The sequence below is a fragment of the Balaenoptera physalus genome (genome assembly GCF_965194825.1).
Source record: "Balaenoptera physalus genome assembly, chromosome: 2".
NCBI classification, from domain to species: domain Eukaryota; kingdom Metazoa; phylum Chordata; class Mammalia; order Artiodactyla; family Balaenopteridae; genus Balaenoptera; species Balaenoptera physalus.
The window spans coordinates 5,461,358-5,487,635 of NC_138883.1; the positions used below are offsets into that span (position 1 = coordinate 5,461,358).

General features: G+C 41.6%; 1 protein-coding gene across 7 annotated transcripts in view; it reads right to left on the minus strand.

Moving 5' to 3' along the window:
- EML1 (EMAP like 1) overlaps window positions 1-26,278 on the minus strand; it is a 198,447-nt gene that overhangs the window by 48,553 nt on the left and 123,616 nt on the right. For 5 of the 7 annotated variants that reach the window (XM_082450286.1, XM_082450282.1, XM_082450281.1 and 2 more), the window contains exons 3-5: window positions 16,428-16,563; window positions 7,415-7,471; window positions 4,294-4,428 (exon numbers count right to left, since the gene is read on the minus strand). In XM_082450286.1, the coding sequence (XP_082306412.1) occupies window positions 4,294-4,428; window positions 7,415-7,471; window positions 16,428-16,563 (328 nt within the window). The remainder of the gene's footprint in view (window positions 1-4,293; window positions 4,429-7,414; window positions 7,472-16,427; window positions 16,564-26,278) is intronic. The other 2 variants (XM_082450284.1, XM_082450285.1) reach the window with 1 other exon arrangement.

The window sequence follows — 26,278 nt, forward strand, 5'->3', positions numbered from 1 at the left end:
ACAGAAACAGACTCACAGACATAGAGAACAGACTTGTGGTTGCCAAGGGCGGTGCGGGGGGGGGGGGGGGGGGGCGGGGTAGGGATGGATTGGGAGTTTGGGATTAGCAGATGCAAACTATTGTATACAGAATGGATAACCAACAAGGACCTACTGTATAGCACATGGAACTATATGCAATACCCTGTGATAAACCATAATAGAAAAGAATATACATATATTATAATTATATATATTATATATGTAACTGAATCACTTTGCTGTACAGCAGAAACTAACACAACATTGTAAATCAACTATACTTAAATAAAATAAATTTAAAAATAAAAAAGACTGCCTCATTGAACGCTAGAGCTTAAAGAAGGATGGAGCTGAGCGTTCCACTCAGGGTTCTGAACCTTACAGCCTGGATAAAGCAGCCAGTTGCACAACACAAAAGGGGATCTAAGGGAACACTTTTATGTGGTAGACATCTTCATAATTTTGAAGCTATTTTCATATTTGTTTACTCCAAAGATGGGCAGTTTACTTGTGTGTTACAACAAGGTTTCCAGCAGATGGCTGAAACATTTCTTGTTCTAACAAAATCAGCTCATATTGCAACAACTTTTTGATGGAAACAAAGTGTCTTGCTTACAAAGTTGATATATCTTATTCCCCTCAGAATTACAAAGGGCGAACCAGTTGGATAATTGAAACATTTTATCAGTCTAGCAACATCGAACATAAACTATGCATTATAAACAGTAGTTGTTTTTCTGTCTGATATAAAACATCTTTTTAAAAAAAATTTTAAAAAACCTCTCTTGGATTAGTCTACTGGCGACATGAGATAGTACAGGTTGTTTATCAGAATGTTATTGGCAATTCCCTATTGAAATTTAGTAAGTACTTCATTATGACATAAATCACTGTATAACTGTTAATATTCACTTACGATCAATAATATATAAAGTGAATATTACATTGCCATATATCGCTTTTGTTCTTATGAAAGTTTTGTCAGTACAAAGATTAACAAGGGCTGTTAAAATTCTGTGGCTGATTACAAGCAAAATATTTTAAAATGTTAACTATTCTAAGATAAAAGTCTACAATGTCACAAGAAAAACTGTTGACTCTCACAACCATTTCCAAAGAAAATGAGATACAGGAGCAAGAAAAGTGAAACTCTCAGGAATAATAGTTTCTATGCACACAAAACACGTAATTATTATTAAATAAATTAATGTATCTTGGAAAACGTGAATGTTTAGGACATCAAAAACACTATTATTTTATGTTCGACAGTAAGATCTGTACAGTTTATAGGGAGTGTAATTATTATTATGGAGAAATATAAATGTTGAAAGGAGCCTCTTCCTAATTTTCACAAAAGTGCCAGATGCACTGAAGACAGCTTTGTATATGGTGTGCGGTAATTGTGAGCTTTATAGCAAATAGTCTGTGATTGATACAAGTTAAAGCACTGCCCTGTGTGAATGACTCGCTTCTGCAAATCAGGACAGACCCAAAGTTCCACCTCACTCACTCACATTCTGATGAGCTTTCCTGTGACTCTCGGGGCCTGCACACCAGCGCATTCTGATGTGACATTAACAATCATGAGAATATATGGCCGGTCCTCTGAATCCACAGGTTCTGCATCCATGGAATTAAACACCCACAATCATAAAGCTCCACGGTTGGTTGAATCTGTGGATGCAAAACCCACTGACTCAAGGACTTGAGCGTCTGTCCTTGGTATGGGGGTGGGGTCCTGGAACCAATCCCCCTCGGACACCCTGGGATGACTGTATAATATTTTATTTCTCCCCAACCAATTTTACATTTTGCCAAAATCCAGGTTGCACTCATAGGACTGTGTCCTGTGAATATACGTTAATATGTGTTAGACCAAAAAAAGACTAATAATTTCAGATGGCATCCACCACCTTCATCTCACCAATGAGGAAATGAAGTTCAGAATTTTGGAAAGCCTCATGAATGATTTTCTTCTACTCTGCACAGGTCCCCATTTATAACAGCTGCCGTTAGTGAGTGCCAAGTGCTACGATAGGTGTTTTCCTACCCAGTTAGCTCTTTGACAAGATTCAAGGGAATTAGGTATAAAATCCCTAATTCACAGAGGGGAAAAACTGAGGCTCAGAGAAGTTAACTGGCCAAATTCACTTACAAACCCAGATCTCCCTTTTACTCCAGAGCCTGTGTCCTTTCCATTACATCTTGCTGTTTATAGTAACCGAACACGGACAATGTGTTAAAATGCAAGACAGCATTCTGGAACCATGAACAACGTAAGACAGCATCCTGGCACCATGGACAAATACTTGTGTGTGATGCAGAAGAGGTCACGCTGCCTTAGACCACCGAGGATCATGTTTCAAAGGGGAACTGCATCGAGGCCACCTCTCTATCCCTTTCTTTGCCTGCTTTAAGCCATGGGGACTGGGCACTGGTCCATTCGACTCCAGTTCTGATTTGGTACAAGGTCAAGGTAGCCCAAGAGTGAGGCTCTTCATATGGGAATGGAAAGGAAAGATGAAGGTCAACGGACAGGCAGTAACAGAGCACCAGCTTGACCTTCACCCTCTATTGCTTCTCAGCTACTTCTTCCTTCTGTCTGAGTTCCTGCTGCCATCATTCCCACGGGCCCCTAAAGGTGTCTGTCGGTACCAGCAATGACCTAAGAGAAGGCAGGAACTTTCTCTCTGAAGCTCCTTAGGTGCAACTCAACCAGTTCAGTGCTACGTGGGCCTCAACTACTATTCCTGGGTTCTAATGAGACGAAGAATTTATGTTTAAATGGACATGTTTAGTTGCCTGAATTATTTTTATAAAACGATTAGTAAATTTTCCCAGTCTCTCACTTCCAAATCAGAATTTCCTACGGTAGCACTAAAAAACAAAACCCAAAAAAACCCTTTGTAAATATCTTTCATGGAAATCTTTCCCCAGCGCACTCAGCAAAGCCATAGGATTTAAAAGATACAACAGATCTGGAGTTTGCACAATGCAGATTTTTTTTGGAAATTCTTAATACAAATCAGATGTGCAGAGAAGGAGCCAAGTTTTTACGAATTGCCAAGATCTAGGCATCTCAGGTCAACTTCCAAGCTTACGCTGAATTCAGAGAAGCCTAAAGGCCACCCTGCATCTCCCACTTAGGCTCCGCTACCATTGTAACTACTTGGCCTTATTTCCAAGGTATTATCACCCAATTAGCATAATCTTCTGATAAGAAGTTCTATTAATAGTCTAAATTAGAAGACAACCCCATGTTAGTGGCTTTGAGATTGTTAATGGACTGTGGACTTGACCTGCTAGAGATATGAGAGGCCCCTGTATCTCTTTCTACAAAACATATCTTTTAGGAATAAAACTGAAAAAGGGTTTAAGCTTCCTTTACAGGACTGAAGCAGAATGGACTTACAAGCTTGGAATTTTTCCAGCCTGTGGGCTGGCGTCCACTGCTTTATGACTAAGCCTTCTCCTTACACGAACATTTGGAAAAAAACAAAACAAAACATGGTTAGCCTGTGAAGCTGAAATTCCTTCCTAAGCCTTGCTCAATAGAGAGAACAGAATTAAAGCACAATGTTTAAAAAGAGAGAATAAAGTACATTGAGTAGATATATACAGAGACAGAGAAACGGATCTCATATACACGATACATTCTTAAACATAAAACAAGCTCTTAAAATGCCCCAAATTAGCTTTCACTAATAAAATGTTACTATTAGTTTAACAGGGAGCTATCATATCCATTATAAAACCAACCTCAAAGAAAAAACTCAAAGCACGTTTCATAAAACCAGAAAGAAAATGGTTCCTAGTTCTGGTGTTAGCTCAATATTAAAAAGAGTTTCTGACAAATCATAAAATGACAACTTTTCACCCAGTCTGTCGTAGAAAATACTGTTCACAAACAAGCCACTAAAATTAATTTTAAAATGGCAGCAGAGAGTATTAGAAATATAAAGTGCTCCGTGTGGAAATTCAGAACAGGTTCTCAAATTCCATGGAGCTGGTACTAAGCAAATTCTCAGAAACGACTTCTGTCTGAATAGGAGCCCTGAGAGTTCAAGTTGTAATTTTCTACTCGCATGATAGCTGGTGTGAGCTGTGACCGGCAGCTGTTTGATTAGCGCCCACAATGACGTCAGGAGAAGGCGTATGTGGCATGGAGGGCTCACAGCTTGTGTGCGTATTAGGGGGTCTTCTGATTCACCTCTGGGAAAAGAGGCCACACAATATCTGAACCGCAGGAACCAGCAGTAAGACGCCCCTTACCTTTCACTGTTCTTTTTGCCACTAGAAGAACTGCTGGTGGATCCCGTGCGATTCCGGTTTCCTTTGGAATCCCCATAGCTTTCTCTTCGACCACCAGGAGATACCCGTTCGGAAGAGCTGGTCCTCTTGATGGTACTAAAAGTACAAAGTAAATGACAATGAAATCCTTCACGGAGTGATTTTATTTTATTGCTGAGTGTGAACATATATACACAGAACATTCTATTTCCATGTGGATATTTAAAAGATAGACTGGTTCGAAATTCCTAACTGTAGAGATCAAAAAACTTTTCAGAGTGTCACTTGAGATCAGTGCCTCTACTCATTGCCTTTGTAACTGTGGCAATTAGTGTAGTTCAAGGTCTTAGACGAAGCTGAAAGGTAAGATTCCTGACAATACCGTGAGAACTCTCTAGGGGCTTAGTGGGAGGTGACCCCGCCCTTGCACAGGTTTCAGTCGAGACTGGTGGTGCTCAACCAGGGGTGACTCTGCCCCCCAGGGACATCTGACAATGTCTGGAGACACTTTTGCTTGTCACAACTGGGGCAGGGGGAGGGCTGCTGCATCTAATGCACAGAGGCCAGGGACGCTGCGAAACACCCTATAATGCCCAGGACAGCCCCGCGACAAAGAAGGATCCAGCCCCAGATGTCAATAGTGCTGATATGGAAGAACTCTGGTCTAAAGGCATACGTGGGACAAAGACATGCCACTCTCTGTAGGAGGCCTCTGTTTAGAGGTGGTACCCATGCAAGTGCTTACTTCCTTCTGAGTAACCAGAGGGACTAGAGCGGTTGGAAGCCTGGTGAGGGATGTCTGGGGAGGACTTCCTGAAGATTGTCAGTTTCTGGGAGACAGAAAACGAACGGCTTGAACGTGTAATAACGACACAGTAGGGAAGAGCCTGTCCTAGGAAAAGGGATACCCCACGCACAGGTAATTCACAGGCGTGAGGGGTCAGTTAGCCAGGGCAGGGGCTGTAGGTTGATGGTTTGCTCTTGGAGCCCGGAAGTGTATTACAGGCATCCCTGTAAAGTCTGTTTGTTTGTTTTTTTTTATCTTCATCATTAGGCCATATGTTTCCTGAGATCCCGTCTCATTTATCATTCTTATATTCTTTGCAGAGCCTAGTATAGAAGCTTGATAAATATTAATTAAATGAAAGGGTGAAATAAATGAAACGATCAATGGTAGTGTCACATTGACCCTGTCACAGGCAGAGGCGTGTGATGCTATAATTTAGCACCTGCTCCGTGAGAAAGAAAGAAGGACAAGAGTGGATGGTGGTACCGCTCCCGGGTGGGGCTGCGGGGGGAGGTCTGGTCTGGAAGCACAGAGTCAAGGTGCAGGTGGGCGATAACGCAATTCTGCAACCCAGGCGGTGGCTCGGGTCTGGCCCTGTCAACTGGGGGGGCCACTGAACCATGGATGCGGAGGAAATCTCCACGCCAGGAAGGAGAGAAGATGAGAACGAAGAGAACCTCCCCGGGAAAGAGTAACTTTATAAGACGTGGGTTGAGGAACTGCCACAGGAATCTCAGGTAGCAGATAAACCCAGAGGGACTGGGGAGGAAGAACCGCCGGAGCGCAGTGAAGGTGCTGGCATTGTGGATGCAGGAGGGGGACCTCGATGAGGAAGCCTCAGGGGCTCCAGTCGGGGGAGGGTGGAGACGGACCTGAATTTCAATCCGGAGGACACAGCAGCTGAGAAGCTTGAGACAGTGAGACTACCGCCCCTGGGCTGGATTCCAAAGCCCTCGTTTCTCACAATTAAATAACACAGAATGTGCAAGAGCCTTGCACACGGGATGCTCTGCTGTCTTCCCTTCATTCTCTTTTTCCTCCTCATCTCTGCCTCCCTTTGGGCCAACTTTAAGTCCTTTTTCCTCTGTAACTTCCAATCGGTCAGTAAATAATCTCTTAGCACGTTTTCAAAAACTGCACGGTGTATCGGCTTTTGAAAAACCATCTCGCTCCCTGAGTGAATGAACATAAATAAAATGACCATAATCATGATGATCTGAAGACACTTTCTGCGTAGTCTTTTTGGTCACTGAGGAAACTCTGAATTGACAGCCCCAGGATCTCACAGCTGGGATCTGCACGGGTGTGTCTTAAGGTCAAAATGTGAATTTTTAGAACTCTCAATTTGAGGACAAGGAAATTATAGACCTTAGGAGAGCATTACATTTCTGAAATTTAGGATTGAAGTCTAAAAATTACAGAAACCTTTGTGTTTAAAGTTCAAGATCTTCCAGTGACGAAAAAAACCAAGCTAATTTCACGTTGTGGGAGCGCTCTATGCTAAGCATCTGGCCCGCTGAGGCTCTCAGGCACGCTGCCCCAGCAGCTGGCAGCCCTGAGCGGCACCTCCATAGTGTCCTTGTGGGAGTTCAGGGCAAGTTCATGGCAATTTAAAGGCTTGTATAAAACACCCTTAAAGAGCTGAAAAGCCATGACTGTTAATCAATGATAGCAAACGTTAACCGATTTTCTAATAATCAACACTCAACCTGGTGGCTGGAAGAGTTAAGAGGGGAGATCAATGATGGAACCATGGGCAGTAACGGTTCACATATATTAAGAGCTTCGCGTTTTATATGAATCATTTAATTTAAACCTCAAATCCCCTGCAAAAGTATCATTTTCCCTATTCTACAGATGAGGGGACAGCTTCAGGGATACAAAGCAACACGTCTGAGGTTACTTGACCCCCTTGCTCTCTACTGGGCCTCCTAGTTAAGGCCACCTAGGTAATTCCCTGGTGGGCCAGTGGTTAGGACTCCTCGCTTTCACGGCAGAGGGCTCGCGTTTGATCCCTGCTCAGGGAACTAAGATTCCACAAGCTGTGCGGCATGGCCAAAAAATAAATAAATAAAATAAAGACCACCTGCAATTTATGAAACACCGAAGTACATTAGTTTTGAGGACCTGTTGAACAGAGATGTTGAATGCCTAAAAATCCAATAAAGGTCAATAATTAATACAGTCTTATTATATGATTTAAGACTTGATCAATGGCAGGCATCGGATAAGGCCCTCTAAGCTACTGCACTAAAAGGGTCGTAAAACTTCCGAAGCAGCAGCGAGGGTTACAAAGTAAATCTAAGTGCTCCTCACCTGGGTGTGGAACTGTTCAGTTTGCATGCACTGAGAAGACTCACAGACCTGTTTAATCTACGTATGAGAGGCACGGAAACAAAGCAGAATAAACATGAGTGCGATAATAAAAGCGTGGAAAAATATTTTGGTAAACTTCAATAAGTTACAGAATACACCGCACATTAAAATGGGAAAACATTTTGGTTTGCATATATAGACTTGGATATAATCCATCGCGGCTCTTTCAAGATATTTGTCATTCACGCATTTGCATTAAAATGTTAAGCTTATAAAAAAAATCTACTATTGTTGTATACGTAGAAAAAACAAGAAATTTCCTTTTGAGAGCCAAGAGCTCTCATGAATTAAAGAGGATTTACTAGGACTCAGAGTGAAGGACAGAAAATAGAGCTTGAAGACAAGACATTTGCAGGAACAAGGGCAGCCAGAGGAAGTAATACTGTATACTCGCTGAGAGAATCCCCCTTCAATAACCAGCAGGGAATATCAAGGAAGTTATGCTCCCTCTGGACAGCAAGTGAGAAATCACGTTCTTTATTTTGAAAGTGGTAGAAGTCCTAGCTTGTGAAAGACTGTATAATAACACAGTACATTTTTTATTGCTTAACGCAAGCATTTTTGGTGTAGAAATGCAGATACCATCATTTCTCTTTTCCCTTCTGCTCTCAACCTCCACTCTCAAACCCAAAGTTCTGAAAATACAATGGTTCTTTACCTTACACTACAGTTGCATTCAATGGTTTTTGCCAATTTAAACTAAATTTTAGACATAATAAAATCTCTGCAAAGGGAGAACAGAGGAAAAATGGCCATCTTTCTTCTTTTGGTTAGATAATAACTCTAAATGTAATAAGCTACCATAGCATCTTTCTTTCATTATGTGATTTAAAACCAAGAATTGGTTTTCCAAAATTTTGCAAAAAAGATCCCAAACTTTTACAATGGAAAAAAAATACTGGGACTTCCCTGGTGGTCCGGTGGAAGATTCTGCGCTCCCAATGCAGGGGGCCCAGGTTCGATCTCTGGTCAGGAAACTAGATCCCGCATGCCACAACTAAAAGATCCCACATGCTGCAACGAAGACCCGGCACAGCCGGGTCCTATTTATAAATAAATAAATAATAAAAAAGAAAAAAAGAAAGAAAATACTAATTTGAGGGGAAGCTTGTACTCATGACCCGAGATCTTCTGATGAGGTCATTTGTCATGACAGCCGGAGGGATTAACGCTAGATTAAAACGATTATCTACTCAACAAATACTCATTTAGAATCAATTTATACTGGGCTCTACGCTGAGCACGGGCAAATCAACATGGGACCAGGAGTAACCTGGTTTTTGTCCTGCAAGGGGTGAGGTAATTGTGACAGATTGAGGTCAGGCAACTTCAGTAATTAGGAAATGCTCGTATCTTTGTCTAAAGACATCTTTGTAGCAAAAACCAAGGCATTTCCTAAGAAGGTTGGTGGCCTTAAGAGAATTTGACAGACCAAAATAAGTTTGTTTTCTATCATATGAAGCCAACTACCTGAGCCCAGAGGGGGCTCAACACTTGTAACACTTCTGATAAGACAATAAGTACCAATTCATCTTCCTCTGTTCAACAGCACCAACTCCCATTTCTAGCTTGTTACAGAGACCACACTCAAAACCTGAATTTAACACATACATTTCAATGGATCTCAATGATAAAGAATATATTAGAAAAAAAAAAAAACCCAAAGCAGATTTAAACCATGTAAGTAAGTACCTGGCACTGACTTTGGTGCTTTTACAAATGCTGTATTTCTAATGAGTACAACTATTTTTCTAAAGGACTATCAGCTGTTTGTTTGAAAGCCAAAGATATTTACCATCCTACCTTCCAACTGGAGCAGAGCATTTTAAAAATAATGCTCTCTTTTTGTACCAGTTTTGTTCTTTTGATCTCTCTTCTCACAGCTTTGCCCTATTGTAAAGCTCTACTTAGGAGTGGAAAGAATGAGTGATTGTTTTGAGCCAGTGGAAATGTTATTCTATTGTCAGCTCCAGCATCCCCACTGAGGAAGGTATGACCCTACAATGTCTTCCCCGGATTTTCTGCCTTTTCTCCTTTCACTAATGGAAACAAAGCTTTTCCCAAGGATTCCAAATCACGCCCCCAATCGAAGTCTTAATTGGCAACACAAAGCACAACCCCTGGGTGCTGGACAATTTCCAAAGGGGATTTTGTTCTTTAGTACTAGGCTGAAAAAACCCCAGAGAAAAGAAAACAAACATATACCCATCCACACAGCAGAGATGCCCCAGCTTGGTTAATTTGGAACTCTGATTACAGAAAAATTCCTACATGATTATAAATGTATTTGAAATGGCTCGGAGGTTGTTTTAATCCTAACAGGCAGAATGCCCAGCTTGCTTCTGTTTTCAAAATTCTCTCCTAAGGAGAGATCTATAGGAACTTCGTCACAGAGTAATTATTATATGCCACTGTTTGGGTTTCCAACTTCCAGACAGATGGGAATTCACATCCACGGAAGCCCACAAAAGGCAGAGAAACAAAATAAATGAATCACTATGCTCCACACCGAAACACCAAGAGTCTCAGACACTCAATCTAGAAAACCACGTATTTCTAGTTGGCTGCCGGACAATAGCTTATCAAATGAATAAAACTGATTATTTTGTAAATTAAAAAGAAGAGTCTACAGAGGCCTAAGAACATTTCTAGAAGGATGGTTATTGTTTAAATGCTAATACACACACACACACACACGCACGCACACACGCACATACACACATATATAAAATATGATGACTACTGATTATCCTTCCCCGCCACCATCCTTTCCTTCTAAGGTAATATTGCTGAGGGCAAGCAGTTTCCATGAGCTCCTTCATACACGGCTGAAACAGGGGGCAGAGGACCCAGGCTTCTGCTCACAGCAAGGGGCCTGGTCCTGTAATGGGAGTTCAGGCCCTGCAGCCCCATATTAATGGGCAGTTCTGCCTCTCAGAGTTGCAACTTGCTGCCAGTCTCTGCTCAGAGTCACCCTCGCCCCTGCCTGCTACTCCTGTCAGCACCCTCAGGGGCATCTCAGAACATCACTGTTTCTAAAGGGCACCATCCAGACAGGATGGGGCACACAAAAGGGATGGTTTCCAAAGAGTAATTATATCAAGCATTTTTATATGAGTCGATGTAAGCGCTGACCTGGAAATCTTTGCAAGAAGCAGCCTATCACAGTGAAAGGAGTGTGAGCTCTGGATCCAGACAGACCTGGGTTTGAGCCCAGCTTCTCTACTCACTTGATCCCGGGCAAGTTACTTCACTTCTTTGAGCGTCAGTTTACCCACTGGTAAAACAGGGATAATAATATCTACCTTGGAAGGTTGTTTTGAGGATCAGCGATAATGGTATTAAAAGCTTGATGCTTAATACGCTTTTATTATCAAAAGATAATTTCTATCATCATCACTGATTTAAAGAGGGGCTGAAGCACCATTACGGCTCTTTGTCTTTTTCACATCCTGTGAAAAGAAAGTATCAATTAGATTCTTCAGCAGAGCCTCACTCCTGTAGTCATCTGCATAAATCTCCTCCCCCAGCCTTATCCTACCCTGAATCAGTGTTTCAAATACTAGAACTCAACACACAATTTGCCAGGGATTCTAACAGTTGTGCCAATTAATCCTGCAAGGTCTAAGAAAAGCATAAACAGTCTATTAAGTGAAGGACATTATTGTACTACATCAAAGTTACTTTGGATCAAACACAGAGCCTTCTACAAAATCAAAGTGCAAGAATGCTTGACATATGCTCTCATGAAAGGAACTGAAAGCTAGAAATTGTATCTACACTTCAAATTTACTTTTATGATTTTTTGCTCTGAAAAAAAATTTTCCTTTTACTTAAATGCCAAATATATAAAGAGATATAAATTTTAAAAGTTTATTTTCTTTAAGAATAAAGAAAAAGAATCTCATTTTTTCATTAACTACTTGCTACTTTAAAAAGTCAATCTTGAAATTCAACAACTCACTCTTAAACAGCCAATGAGTTAAAGAAGAAATCGCAAGAGAATTTTGAAAATATCTAGAGACAAATGAAAACAAAAACAAAACATTCTAAAACTTGTGGGATGCAGAGAAAGCAGTGCTAAGAGGGAAGTTTATAGCTGTGAAAACACATTAAAAAGAAGAAAGATCTGAAATCAACAACTTAACTTTATACCTCAAGGAAACAGAAAAAAACAAGAACAAATAAAGCTAAAAGTTAGCAGAGGGAAGGTAATAATAAAGATTACAGTAGAGATAAACAAAATGGAGAAAAGAAAAACAGTAGAAAAAAATCAATGAAACCAAGAGTTGATTTTTTAAAAGATCAATAAAATTGCCAAATCCTCCATTAAACTGAGAAAAAGAGAGAAGACTCAAATAACTAAAATTAGAAACTAAAGAGGGACTATTACAACTGATGTCACAGAAATAAAAAGGATTATAAGAGACTACTATGAATAAATGCATGCCAACAAATTGAATAAACTAGAAGAAATGAATAAATTCCTAGAAACATACAACCTATAAAGACTGAATCCTTAAGTATTGAAAACTCTGAATAGACCTATAACTAGTAAGGAGATTGAAGCAGTAATCAAAACTCTCCCAACAAAGCAAAGCCCAGGACCAGATGGCATGACTCCAGAATTCTACCAAACATTTAAAGAACTAATACCAATCCTCCTCAAACTCTTCTAAAGACTAAAGGGGCAGTGGGGGCACATCCAATCTCATTCTAGGAGGCCAGCATTATTCCGATACCAAAAAAAAAAAAAAAAAAAAAAGACACAACAAGAAAAAATACACGCCAATAACTCTGATAAATAATGATGCAAAAATCAACAAAATACTACTAAACTGAATTTAACAGCACATTTAAAGGATTATACACCATGACCAAGTGGGATTTACACCTGTAATGCAAGGATGGTTCAACATAAGAAAATCGATATAATATTGTACATCACATTAAGAGAATGAAAGACAAAAACCACATGATCATCTAAATTGACGCAGAAAAAGCACTTGACAAAACTCAACACCCTTCATGATAAAAACACTCAAACTAAGAACAGAAGAAAACTACCCCAACATAGTAAAAACCATATATGAAAAGCCCACAGTGAACTCATACTCAATGGTGAAAGACTCAATGGTGAAAGCTTTTCTCCTAAGGTCAGGAACAAGGCAAGGATACTCACTCTCATCACTGTTGAACACAGTACTGGAAGTCCTAGCCAGAGCAATAAGACATGTAAAAAAATAAAAGGCATCCACATTGGAAAGGAAGAAGTAAAACTATCTCTGTTTGCAGATGACATGATCTTAGGGAAAACCCTAAAGATTCCACAAAAAAACTGTTAAAACTAATAATTTCACCAAAGTTGCAGAATACAAAAACCAAAACACAGAAATCAGTTGTATTTCTATTCACTAACAATGACCAATCTGAAAAGGAAATTCAGAAAATAACCACATTTATGATAGCATCAGAAAGGACAAACTACTTAGGAATAAACTTAACCAAGGAGGTGAAAGACTTGTAGACAGAAAACTACAAAACACTGCTGAAAGAAATCAAAGAAGATACAAATAAATGGAAAGTCATCCTATTTTTGTGGGATTAGAAGACTTAATATGTTAAAATGTCTACACTACCCAAAGTGATTTACAGATTCAATGCAATCCCTATCAAAATACCAATGGCATTTTTTGTAGAAATAGAAAAAAAATCCTAAAATTCATATGGAATCTAAAGGGACCCCAAATAGCCAAAACAATCTTGAAAAAGAAGAACAAAATTGGAGGACTCACATTTCCTGATTTCAAAACATACTACAAAGTAACAGTAATCAAGACAGTGTGGTACTGGAATAAAGACAGATAATATAGACCAACGGAACAGAATAGAGAGCCCAGAAATAATCCCTTGCATGTATGGGCAAATGATTTTCAGCAAGGGTGCCAATACTACACAAGGGGGAAAGTCAGTTTCATCAACAAATGGTGTAGGGAAAACTGGACATCCACGTGCAAAAGAATGAAGTTGGACCCTTACCTTATGCTACATACAAAAATTAACTTGAAATGTGTTAAAGACCTAGAACTATGAAACTCCTAGAAGAAAACATAGGGGGAAAGCTTTAGGACGTTGGATTCAGCAATTATTTCTTGGATATGACACCAAATGTAAAAATAAACAAATGGGACTGCACCAAACTTAAAAACTTCTGTGCAAAGGAAACTATCAATAGAGTGAGAAAGCAATGTATGGAATAGGAGAAAATATTTGTGAATCATGTATCTGGTAAGGGATTAATATCCAGAATATATAAGGAACTCCTACAATTCAACAACAAAAAAATGAATAACCCAATTAAAAATGGGAAAAGGACTTGAATAGAAAATTTTCCAAAAGATATATACAAATGGCCAACAAGCATATGAAAAAGATTCTCAACGTCACTAATAATAAGAGAAATGCAAATGAAAACCATAATGAGATATCACCTCACACCCATTAGAATGGCCACTATCAAGAACAGAAAACAACAAATGTGGGCAAGGATGAGGAGAAATTGGAACCCTTGTGCACTGTTAGTGGGAATGTAAAATGGTGCAGTCATTATGGAAAACATTATGGAGGTTCCTCAAAAAATTAAAAATAGAATTACCATATGACTCAGCAATCCCACTTCTGAGTATATATCCAAAAGAATTCAAAGCAGGATCTCAAAGAGATATGTGCACACCTATGTTGATTGCAGCATTATTCACAATAGCCAAGAGGTGGAAGAAACCCTTATGTCCATCAACATGAATGGATAAAGAAAAGGTGGTATATACGCACAACGGAATGTTATACAGACTTAAAAAAGAAGGAAATCCTGGGACTTCCCTGGTGGTCCAGTGGGTAAGACTCCACGTTCCCTGTGCAGGGTCCCGGGTTCGATCCCTGGTGGGGGAACTAGATCCTGCATGCATGCCGCAACTAAGAGTCGGCATGCCACAGCTAAAGATCCCGCATGCTGCAACTAAAAGATCATACATGCCGCAATGAAGATCCCGCGAGCTGTAACTAAGACCTAGCACAGCCTAAGTAAATAAATAAAATACAAAGCCACTTTAAAAAAAAAAGGAAATACTGTCACATGCTACAATATGAATGAACCTTGATGATATTATGTTGAGTGAAATAAGTCAGCCATGAAAGGACAAATACTGCATGATTCCACTCATATGAAGTATCTAATGTAGTCAAATCATAGAAACAGAAAGGAAAAAGGTGGTCACCAAGGGCTCTGAGGAGGATTTACTGTTGAAGAGATATATTGGGTTGGCCAAAAAGTTCGTTCGGGTTTTTCCTTCCCATCTTAAGGAAAAATCCGAACGAACTTTTTGGCCAACAAATAGTTTGTTCTGCAAGATGAAAAAGTTCTGGAGACCTGTTGTACAACAATGAGAATATACTTGACACTACTGAACTGTACACTTAAAAATGGTTAAGATGGTAAATTTAATGTGATGTGGTTTTTACCACAATTAAAAAAAAAAGAAGAAAAAAATGGTAACAGATGGTAACCTGAAACTTAAAAAGTCAGTCTGTCAATCTTATAACATCTAGATGAATAAAAGACAGTCCATATCTACTGCTGCCAATCAGAATCCAGAAGGTCATTTCATGTTGATTATAAATGAACGATTCAAAGAAGTATTAAAAAGGTATGAAATGAGGCTGAGAATTTCATTTTAAAGTTCTAAAAAGCCCTGCAAAACCAATTTTCTTAAAATTCACAAACAATAAGTACATGAAACTCTATCTGATGAAACACAATGCAAATTTGCTTGGTGAAGGATAAGCCTTTACGTATAAACACTATATATTTAAAAGCTAAGACGGGATTGTTACATTTTCATTCCGAGTCACAATGCAGCATCAAATCTACTCTCACCAGCCCAGTGGGTATCCCAGCACACTGCAAAGCATACTCACACCCCGAATCCCCAGTGCACATAAAGCAAGTTAGCATTTTTTTTTTTTTTTGGCTGTATTGGGTCTTCTTTTCCGTGCGAGGGCTTTCTCTAGTTGTGGCAAGCGGGGGCCACTCTTCATCGCGGTGCGCAGGCCTCTCTTTATCGCGGCCTCTCTTGTTGCGGAGCACAGGCTCCAGACGCGCAGGCTCAGTAATTGTGGCTCACGGGCCTAGTTGCTCCACGGCATGTGGGATCTTCCCAGACCAGGGCCCGAACCCGTGTCCCCTGCATTGGCAGGCAGATTCTCAACCACTGCACCACCAGGGAAGCCCAGCAAGTTAGCATTTTAATGAACTTTACGAGTTCTTCTAACAAGCCCATGAGGTAGCATTGCAGAAAGAATTTCTTTAAGGTTTTCTATGCTATATTACTACCAGATATTTCGGTTTTTTAGGGCATAAAAATTTAGAAAACTGGCCTGGCATATAAAATATACAATTTTAATATGACAACTATGAAATTATAGAAAATTAAGAGCAACCTATGCTCTATCTGACAAACATAAACACCTGAAGCTCCACTGTTAGGCATCATTTAAAAGTACGAGCTTATACAAATTTTACTGATAAAAATTTAAGCTCGGTACAGCAATCTGAATTTTGCTATATTCCAAGCCCTTGGGACTTGGGGGCAGCATATTCATTTTTTATATAGGTTATACTCCCACTTGTTTTTCCAAAAGAGAAGTTTAAGTAAAAACACAAAATGGTGCACTGCGGCTTTAGTGAATGAGATTTCAAAGACTGTATGATTACAACTAAAAAAACGCAGAATAATAAATCGACATGGTTCCTGTTTTGGCAACACACCAAATATTGTGCTTTTATAAGCTTTAACTCAAAGGAGAAATTTTAAAGTGTCATATAAAAGACTAATACTTATTTTAGCATCTGAGCCAGAACTGCTTTCAGAGTTCATGTAAGGCGCTTCTTGCCTACCTTTTGGCTGTGGCAGGTACAGCGGTTTCTTTCCTGGCCCCCGAGGGGGCTGGCAGGGAGCCACTGGCTTTCTTTGGTACCACAGTGCCGTTGTTGACGGTGGTTCTTAAAGGCAAGGTCTGCACCAGTGGTCTTGCTGTAAGACAAGCAGAAAAGGCAATCAGAACTTTCGCCTTTTCAAGGAAACTCCTTACAGGACTTAAGATAATGTAGAAAGAAAAAGGACGTCCATTTCAAATGCTAGCAGAATCGACAAAGGTGCAAAGACAACGGAGCTTTTCAACAATGGCGCTGAAACAATGAACCCGGACACCAACCTCAGACCTTACACAAAAATTAACTCAGAAGGGACCACTGGCCTATGTGTAAAATGCAAAACTATAAAACTTCTAGATGAAAACATAGGAGAAAAATCTGGGTGACCTTGGGTTTCGTGATGGGTTTTTAGATACAATACCAAAAGCACATCCATGAAAGGAAAAATTGATAGCTTGGACCTCATTAAAATGAAAACAACAACAACAACAAAACTTTTGCTCTGTAAAAGACATCATTAAGAGGATGAAAAGACAATTTATAGACTGGGGGAGACATTTGCCAATCACATATCTGATAAAGGACTTGTATACAGAATATAAAAAGAACTCTTAAAATTCGACAATAAGAAAATGAAGAGCCCAATTAAAAAAATGGGCAAAAGATCTGAACAGAAACCTCACCAAAGAATATATACAGATGGCAAATAAGCATATGAAAAGATGCTCAACATCTTTTATCATTAGGGAAATGCAAATCAAAACAATAATGAGATATCTCTATTACACCTATTAAGATGGCTAAAATCCAAAACACAGACAACATACCAACTGCTGGTCAGGATCCAGAGCAACAGGAACTCTCCTTCATTGCTGGTGGGAATGCAAAATGGTACAGCCACTTGGGAAGCCAGTTTGGCAGTTTCTTACAAAGTTGAGGCTTATAAATTTTACCATAGGATCCAGTAATTGTGCTTACACTAAGTATTAACCCAAATGATTTGAAAACTTATGTATACACAAAAGTTTCATTTAATATTTATAGCAAGCTTTATTTATAACTGTGAAAACTGGAAGCAACCAAGATGTCCTTCAGTTGGTGATGGATAAACAAACTGTGGTCCATCCAGACAATGGAATAGGATTCAGTGATAACAGGAATGAACCAATCCACACAACCATGGGTGAGTCTTAAATCCATATTGCCAAGTGAAAGGAGCCCGTCTGAGAGGCTACATACTGCACGATTCCATTTAAAATGACATTCTACAAAAGGTTAAACTATAGAGACAGAAAGTGGATCAGTGGTTGCCAGAGACTGGGGGTGGTGTCACTAGGTGAAGCACAGAGATTCTTCAGGGTGGTAAAGCTATTCTGTGTGATATCGTAGTGGTGGATGTGTGACGCTATGCATTTGTCAAAACCCACAGACCCTTACAGCACAAAGAGTGAACCTAAATACACGCAAATACAATAATAGCCAATAAGGAGATGGGGAACCCCATAACGGAATGCAGACTGTGACAAAAGAATCTAACTGCATTACAACTGCATTACAAACATGCAACGTAATGGAAGGGGGTGGAGAGGAAAGGTGCAGACAAAGTAATTCTGGTAATGAGCACAGACTGGAAGACTACAAAAGGAACTGCACATAAGCACTGTATTCTAGTTGGTAAAGTTGTTTCCCACAGGGCCATATGGTAGGAGCCAGGCTTCTCACTGTTGGAGAGGGAGGTTACAGACCAGCAAGGGGGGAAGGCTAGAATGAACCAGGTGGAATGGAGAAGAGGAGGAGACATCAGTGTGAACTCATGTCTAGCTTAATAGAGACACAGACACACAGATACATAATTATAGGTAAGTCTGTGTATACGGGTTGTATAAACACATCTATTTCCCAGCTCTGTCTGCTGAGAGACCCAGGGCCCAAACCTGAGTTTCTAATACCATTCTACAGCAAAAGGAACCAGGGCTCCTTGGGGAAGCACCTGAATCCAGGGCTGAGACAGGGAATATCCAACATGAGCCTGGAGCATCTTATGGTGCCAGAAAGTAAGGAAGTGCTCACAAAACCCACACTGATGGGGGTGTGGCAAAGGGACCCAGAAGCCAATGGGAAGAGCCAAAGCCACAACAATGTGAGCAACAGAATAAATAAAGTAGTACTGGGTTATACCCCCAACTATCAAATAAATATCCACAGGTTCACACTGATATAAATATATGAGGAGGACAAATCCCCAGGCAGAAGAATTCTGAATAATTTATGTAGATACTTTGTCCTTGAGATGGTGGAGCATATTCTCCACTCTTTCCGTGTGGGCCGTGCATAGTGACTTCCTTCTACACCATGCAGAGCGGAGGTGTGGCGAGAAGGAGAAACCTGACAAACACATCTCAGGTGATCAAGGTCAACATCAACAGTGGTAAGTCATGTTCACAGTACACATCCTTGGTAGATGTGATGAGAATGGCACCTTACCCCCGTGGTCTTTCTCGCTAAACCCACCCCCAGTCTAATCATGAGAAAGACATCAGACAAACCCAAATTGAAGGACAGTCAATGGATTATCTAAGCAGTACTCCTCAGAACTGTCAAGGGCATCAAGAGCGAGGAGAATCTGAGAAACTGTCAGTTCAGAGAAGCCTAAGGAGGGACCATGACTAAATATAATCCCAAATGGGATCCTGGGACCAAAAAAGGACATAAGGGATAAACTAAGGAAATCTGAATAAAGCACGCCCCTTGATGGAAAATGATGTATCAATATCGTCCCATTAGTTGTGACAAACACACCATGCTGATATAAGATGTTAACAATAGGGGAAACCGGGTGCAGGAGATAATGGGAACCGTCTGTACTCTGCTTGCAACGTTTCTGTAAATCTAAAACTACTCTAAAATTAAAAGTTTATTTTAAAATGCTAGCAGAATTTATTTTCTTCATCCCAGAATTAAATCTACCTCAGTGCAGGCTCTTAAAAACACTACCAGTGACAAAACTGCCTAGAATGTCAAAATTTTAATATATTGAAACTTTTCAGTGCCTAAAGCTGAGGGCCAGACTACCTTTTTTTTTTTTTTAATTGTGAAAGAGAGTTTAAAAAGCCACCGTCAGGCCCCTCCAGCCAGAGCAGAACACCCTTCTCCACTCTCTCCAAGCGCTCTCTTTCCTCATTCCCTGAACACCTGCTCCAGCCAAGGGCCTAGACCAGGGCTCAGAGCTAATATTCCACAGTGAAAATACCACAGTTCCAAAACAGAGATCCTGAATCTTTCCTAACACACACAATCTGCTCCCCATGCTGATGTCCACTCTCTGCCAGGACAGAACACTTCCCAAGTAGGAAGAAATGCCATCCTGGGCTTCCCTGGTGGCGCAGTGGTTGAGAATCTGCCTGCTAATGCAGAGGACATGGGTTCGAGCCCTGGTCTGGGAAGATCCCACATGCCGCGGAGCAGCTGGGTCCGTGTGCCACAACTACTGAGCCTGCGCGTCTGGAGCCTGTGCTCCGCAGCAAGAGAGGCCGCGATAGTGAGAGGCCCGCACACCGCGATGAAGAGTGGCCCCCACTTGCCGCAACTAGAGAAAGCCGTCGCACAGAAACGAAGACCCAACACGGCCATAAATAAATAAATAAATAAAAATTAAAAAAAAAAGAAATGCCATCCTCATCTCATCTCTATCTCCTCTTTCTACTTCACCTACCATTTCAGTCTCCATTCTGTCTTTTGTTTTTTAAATACATGTACTGTGTTAGTGTCTTCCCAAAATTCACGTCCACCCAGAACCTCAGAATGTGATCTTATTAGGAAACAGTGTCTTTGAAGATGTAATTGGTTAAGATGAGGTCATACTGGATTTGGGTGGGCCCTGAATCCAATGACTCGTGTCCTTTTAAGAAGCCCATGTGTATATATGTACATATAATGGAATACTACTCAGCCATAAAAAAGAATGAAATTATGCCATTTGCAGCAACATGGATGGAACTAGAGATGATCATACTAAGTGAAGTAAGTCAGACAGAGAAAGACAAATGCAATATGATTACACTTACATGAGGAATCTAAAATATGACACAAATAAACTTATCTACGAAACAGAAACAGACTCACAGACATAGAGAAGAGATGTGTTTGCCAAGGGAAGGAGGGGTGGGGGAGGGATGGATTGGGAGTTTGGGAGTAGCAGGTGCAAACTATTATATATAGAATGGATAAACAAGGTCCTACTGTATAGCACAGTGAACTATATTCAATATCTTGTGATAAACCATACAGAAAAGAATATGAAAAAGAATGGCATTGACATATATACACTACCAAATGTAAAATAGATAGCTAGTGGGAAGCAGCAGCATAGCACAGGGAGATCAGCTCGGTGCTTTGTGACCACCTAGAGGGATGGCATGGGAGGGTGGGAGGGAGATGCAAGAGGGAGGGGATATGGGGATATATGTATATGTATAGCTGATTCACTTCGTTATACAGCAGCAACTAACACAACAATGTAAAGCAATTATACTCCAATAAAGATGTTAAAAAAAAAGACTAGTAATACAAAAAAAAAAAAGAATGCATGTATATGAATAACTGAATCACTTTGCTGTACAGCAGAAATTAACACAACATTGTAAATCAACTATACTTCAATAAGATAAATTAAGGGGAAAAAAAGAGGCCCAGGTGAAGATGCATAAGGAGGAGAGCTCGCCACGTAAGGACAGAGGCAAGAGACTGGAGTGGCACATCCTCTAGCCAAGGACAGACAGCAGCCACGAAGCCCGGCAACAGGCATGGACCAGTTTCTCCCTCAGAGCCTCCAGGAGGGACAATGTTGCCAGCACCCTGATTTCAGCCCAGTGGCACTGACTTCAGACATCTGGTCTCCAGAACTGTGAGGGAATCAATTTCTGTTTGTACTAATTCACAACAGAGGCCCTAGGGAGTGACTACAGTACGCGTATCAGCTTGCTGGGCGTCTTTCATTCCACTGTTACCATCTCTGCAGTGGCTCCCCCAGCACAGCTCCTAGAACCGAGGGCTGGTCTCCCAGTGCACTCAGCCGGTTCTGTCCAGGCCAATCTCCTTAAAAACATCCGTCACCCATAGTCGCCAACGGCTCCTGACAGCCCGCTACACCACGTGACAGGTCATCAGAACCCACCAAAGTGCAAAAGCTGAAACAATGATGGCAGCTCTGAGTGCCCGGCGCCAGGCAGAGTGCTAACAACTTGAAATGCGTTATCTTGTCCAGCGGGGACAACACGACTGGTCCAGCTGCATTTCACACCCGGGCCTAGAGGAAGGAGGGAAGAGAACAACGTCCCCCGACTCCCAAGCCCCTGTGCCTCCAGGCCACTCGCTATCATCCTGCTCTTTTACAACCTCAGTGATCAGAGCTCATTCTCTCCACTGATTTTCTTTTTCCCACCACGCACCCAGGTGCTCCAATATCCACCCCCCCACCCCCCAACAAGCAAATCCGGCCTCATTCCCACCTCCTTAGCTTGTTTCTGTGGAGAAGAATCCCCTGGAGTTAAAATCCAGATCGCTGGGCCCCATCCCCAGATTCAGGAGGTCTGGGGCAGAGCCTGAGACTCTGCATTTCTAACCAGTTTCCAGGTTGCTGCCGCTGCTGTTCCAGGGACCACACTTTGAGAACCACCTGTCTGTGCCATCCTCCAGCTTCGAAGGGCCTCTCCTCGTTAGCCCAGGCCTCCCTGGTTGCCCCGCTCTGATCTTCTGTCACACGTCAGTCTGTAGCTCACAGCTGAGTGCCTGATTGCGGGCTGTTGTTTCAGGCGGGCTAGCCTTACTTCCCCAGTTAGAGTGGGTGTAGACGTCGTGCTGGGAGGGGGCATCACCTAGACCCTTCTCCGTGTGCTTGGGGAGTGGCCTGGACTCCACACCGAGCCCCAGGCTTACTGCCCCGTCTCCTAGGCTGAGAGCAGCACAGCTATAGCTAATCCCACGCCTGCAGGGCCAAGGGGAGTTAGGTCACCAGACCCTAAGAGGAGAGACGTTGCTGCGGGAGCAGCTACATCCAGGGGGTGGGGACACAGCCAACCCGAGGGGCCCCGTGTGGCAGCAGTCGGGGGGTAGATCCTCTGACCTCACTCTCCCTCCTTCCGCTCCCCAGCTGGGGATCTCCCTGCTCAAACCTCACCGGAGCGGAGAGCGTGGGGCTGGTCGGTGTGGTCCATACAGCTCAGCTCCCGGGGCAGAGAGCTGGCTGGAGGAGGGTAAAGGAAAGGGCCTGGAGGGGCTGATGGAAGACGCCTGGCCCCCAGCTCCTCTCCGGCACCTGGGCCAGGACCTGCCTCACCCACTTACATGCCCACCCAACCAGGCTGGGCGAGCCTCCTGGGCTCCCCTGGTCCCTGCTTTGCCGCTGTCCTCACATTGTTTATTCCTGCCCACTCCATTGCCCGGGGGCTCCACGAAGGCAGCAGCCCCTGTAATGTTGACACAGACGGTGTCCAACGTGCATTTGTTGATCAGACTAAATTTCGAGAACAAAGACCCCACTTTCAAGAAAAGGCATTGTGTTGCCATTTCTGAGTCACTGTTGTATTTTTTTTTAATTTTATTTTTTATTTTTTGGCCGTGCCACACGGCATGCGGGATCCTAGTTCCCCGACTAGGGATCAAACCCTCACCCCCTGCAGTGGAAGCACGGGGTCTCAACCGCTGGACCCTCAGGGAAGTCCATCTGAGTCACTGTTTTTTATTTTTCCTTGAGTCATAATTTCAAAATTCAGTCTCATAATAATCTAGTATTGTCCTTCTCCCCAAAAAGGAAATGGGATTTTTTTAAAGCCCATAAAAAGAACATCAATTGCAGACAACGGGCCTTCTCAGAGGGCATAATAAACCTTACACATTAAACTATAACAGAGTAGCATCAAAAGCAAACAGAATTGTTAAAGTTGTAATGAGAAATCATAAAAGAAAAATAGTGGATATGGAGAGGAGGAGGGGGAGAAGGAGGGAGGGGGGGATGGCGGCCACACTTGGAGTGACAAGAAGTTGGAACGGTTCTCATTTTGGCAAGATCCAATCACCACTACATCCTTATCTTGATAATATCCTTGGCTTTTTGTCACCACTGACTTCTTAAATAGCATCACGACTACACCAATATGCTTGCTAAATACCTATTGTGCACACGACATCATGTCAGGTCTCTTTCATGTTTCCATATCTAAACATGATTAGCCACTCAAGGAAAAAATGTTGCCACCATAAAGAAAAGTTCTGGAAGAAAACAGTGTCTCCTAATGTCCACTCTGAACAGATACTAGCCTGGATCATAAGGACAGCAGGACACAAGAACAGCCATAATGAGTCACTTTTCAGACAAGCGATCTCAGAAACTGCAGAAGAGAAACAGCACCAGGGAAGGTTCAGACACAATTTCCTGCTCATCAGGTGCTAAGATAAATGGATCCCTGGCTTTGAGATGACACCAAGATATGAGACATTCTTCCAGTTCATAACAGGTTTTTAAAAAATAATTATTTTAATTGTTCTTAGGGGCCGAACATAGATACATAGCACTGAAAGGAGAATTTCTCAAAATAAAAGGAGAATGAGTGATACATGATATATGTTTAGAATGCATTCATTGGAAGGGATAGCGGGATGGTTGGAGGAGCACAGAGGAATAAAGGGCAAAGAGTCTTGAGTTAGGACCGACTCATTCTCAACTCGGCTTTATTACGTAGCCTTGGACAAGTCACCTTTCCAAGCCTCGGCTTCTTTGTAAAAATAGGATAAGAGTGCCCACCTTGCAGGGCTGCTGTGAGGGTTTGGAATGAGGAGTGGCAAGCTGCATAGTGCCCTGCATGTAGCAGCACGTAAAAGGTGGTAGTTATTATCCCACGGCCATGCCCAGATGATGAAATGCTCTGTTTTGGACACCGGGATGCAATGTCATATCTTGAATGCAATGTCATATCTTGAATGCAATGTCGTATCTTGAATACAATGTGAGAAGAATTAAATGAAGGATTTCAGTTATGAGCAAAGGTGCCTGAGGCAGAATCAGGTCCAGTGAGTGTCCCCACTGCATCCTGCACACACACGGAGGGGTCGAGGAAGACCCCAGACAGTTCTCAGCCCCAAAACAGTTGCTTTCCTCCTCGTGCCCAGGCAAAGTGAGAGGGGGGAGGAGAGTGCAGAAAGAGCTCAGGTCTGGGAGTCGGGGGCCAGGGCGCGAATTCCAGTGTGTCCTCGACTGGCAGTGTGACTGCAGACAAGACCCTCTGGGCCCCACTTCCCTGATCCATAAAGGAAAGACTTCAGTCTATAAGTGCTCTAAGGGTGGCTCTTCCTGCTCTGAAATCTAGGACCCTAATTCATGTGAGAAGAGTGTCCAGGAGAGAAACACCCGAGCTTCTGTGGGACTTTTCACACTGCGTAAGTTCCCTTAGACCCACCAACCCACCAGAAGTGAAGGAGAGGGGCCACTGAAGCGGACAGGCCTTGTCAGAGGGACAGATGCAGTCACATGCACAGTGTTCATGGCCCCCAGTGTCCTGTTACCGTGCGTACTATTTAGTATAAGGTCCCCATAAACTACCTCGAGTTAACATCCCTGAAAAATGACTCCAGAGTGTGGGAACTGAAAATCTCTAACATGGGACATCCCCGGCAGTCCAGTGGTTAAGACTTCGCCTTCCAATGCAGGGGGTGCGGATTCGATCCCTGGTCAGGGAGCTGAGATCCCACCTGCCTCGTGGCCAAAAAAAACCAAAAAACATAAAACAGAACCAATATTGTAACAAATTCAATAAAGACTTTAAAAATGGTCCACATCAAAAAAATCTTAAAAAAAAAAAATCTCTAACAAAGGTATTCAGAATCTCAGGTCTAAAGCATTCACAAGTATGCCTGAAATAAAAAGGTTTCATCTTTCTAAACGGGGGGATTGGAATACTCAGACTTCCATGAAGTACTACCTGTGGCAATATATTTCCAAAACTACAGTTGATGTAAATATAGAAATTCAAGTATAGGTAGTCAAATCTACTAATGCTTATTATTATGATACTGTCATAATCTAAAGATGAAGAAATCCTTTTAACTTACATCACATTAATAACTCAGTGTGCAATATTTGATAAGTAAAACTTTCCATTAGGTTTCACAATAAATTTAATTATGCAAAGCATGACCATGTATGTGATTATGTGTAGAAATTCAAAGTTTAACACACCTGACCATTATGAACCCAGAATTCCTAATTATCTACTTCGAAATTGAAAAGATGTCTATATTTGGAATTGGAGAAGACAACTTGCTTTTGCTAAATTGTCAGACAAAGTAGATAATTACTTATGTGCTGGGGAAGGTTCCAGTCACTAATACCTAGCAATATTACAGATGCATTTATCCTTGGATCCAGCAATCCCACTTCCAGGAACCTATCCTAAAGATATACTGGCAAAAATAAAAAATGCCATACACACAAGGCCAATTATTTGTAAAACAAAAGACCACCCATAGGGAGTGGCACATGCCCACTTTTTTCTACTTTTATATGCATTTCAACATTTTCATAATACAAAGTTTAAAAACAATCTTTCTCAGTCTCTGAAAAACTGAATATATCTACCAAGCCTTTTCTACAAATCACTAATGAACACCTATGTAAACTGGGGAAGGCAATTAAAGAGGAAAATGGAAGAAACTATAGCATGTTCTGTCTAAAAGAAAGCACAAGTTACTTTCTGCAATTAAGCAATTTGTAAGGAGAAAGATAAGGAGAAAGCACAGTAGACGAGAGAGGGAAAAATTGCTAA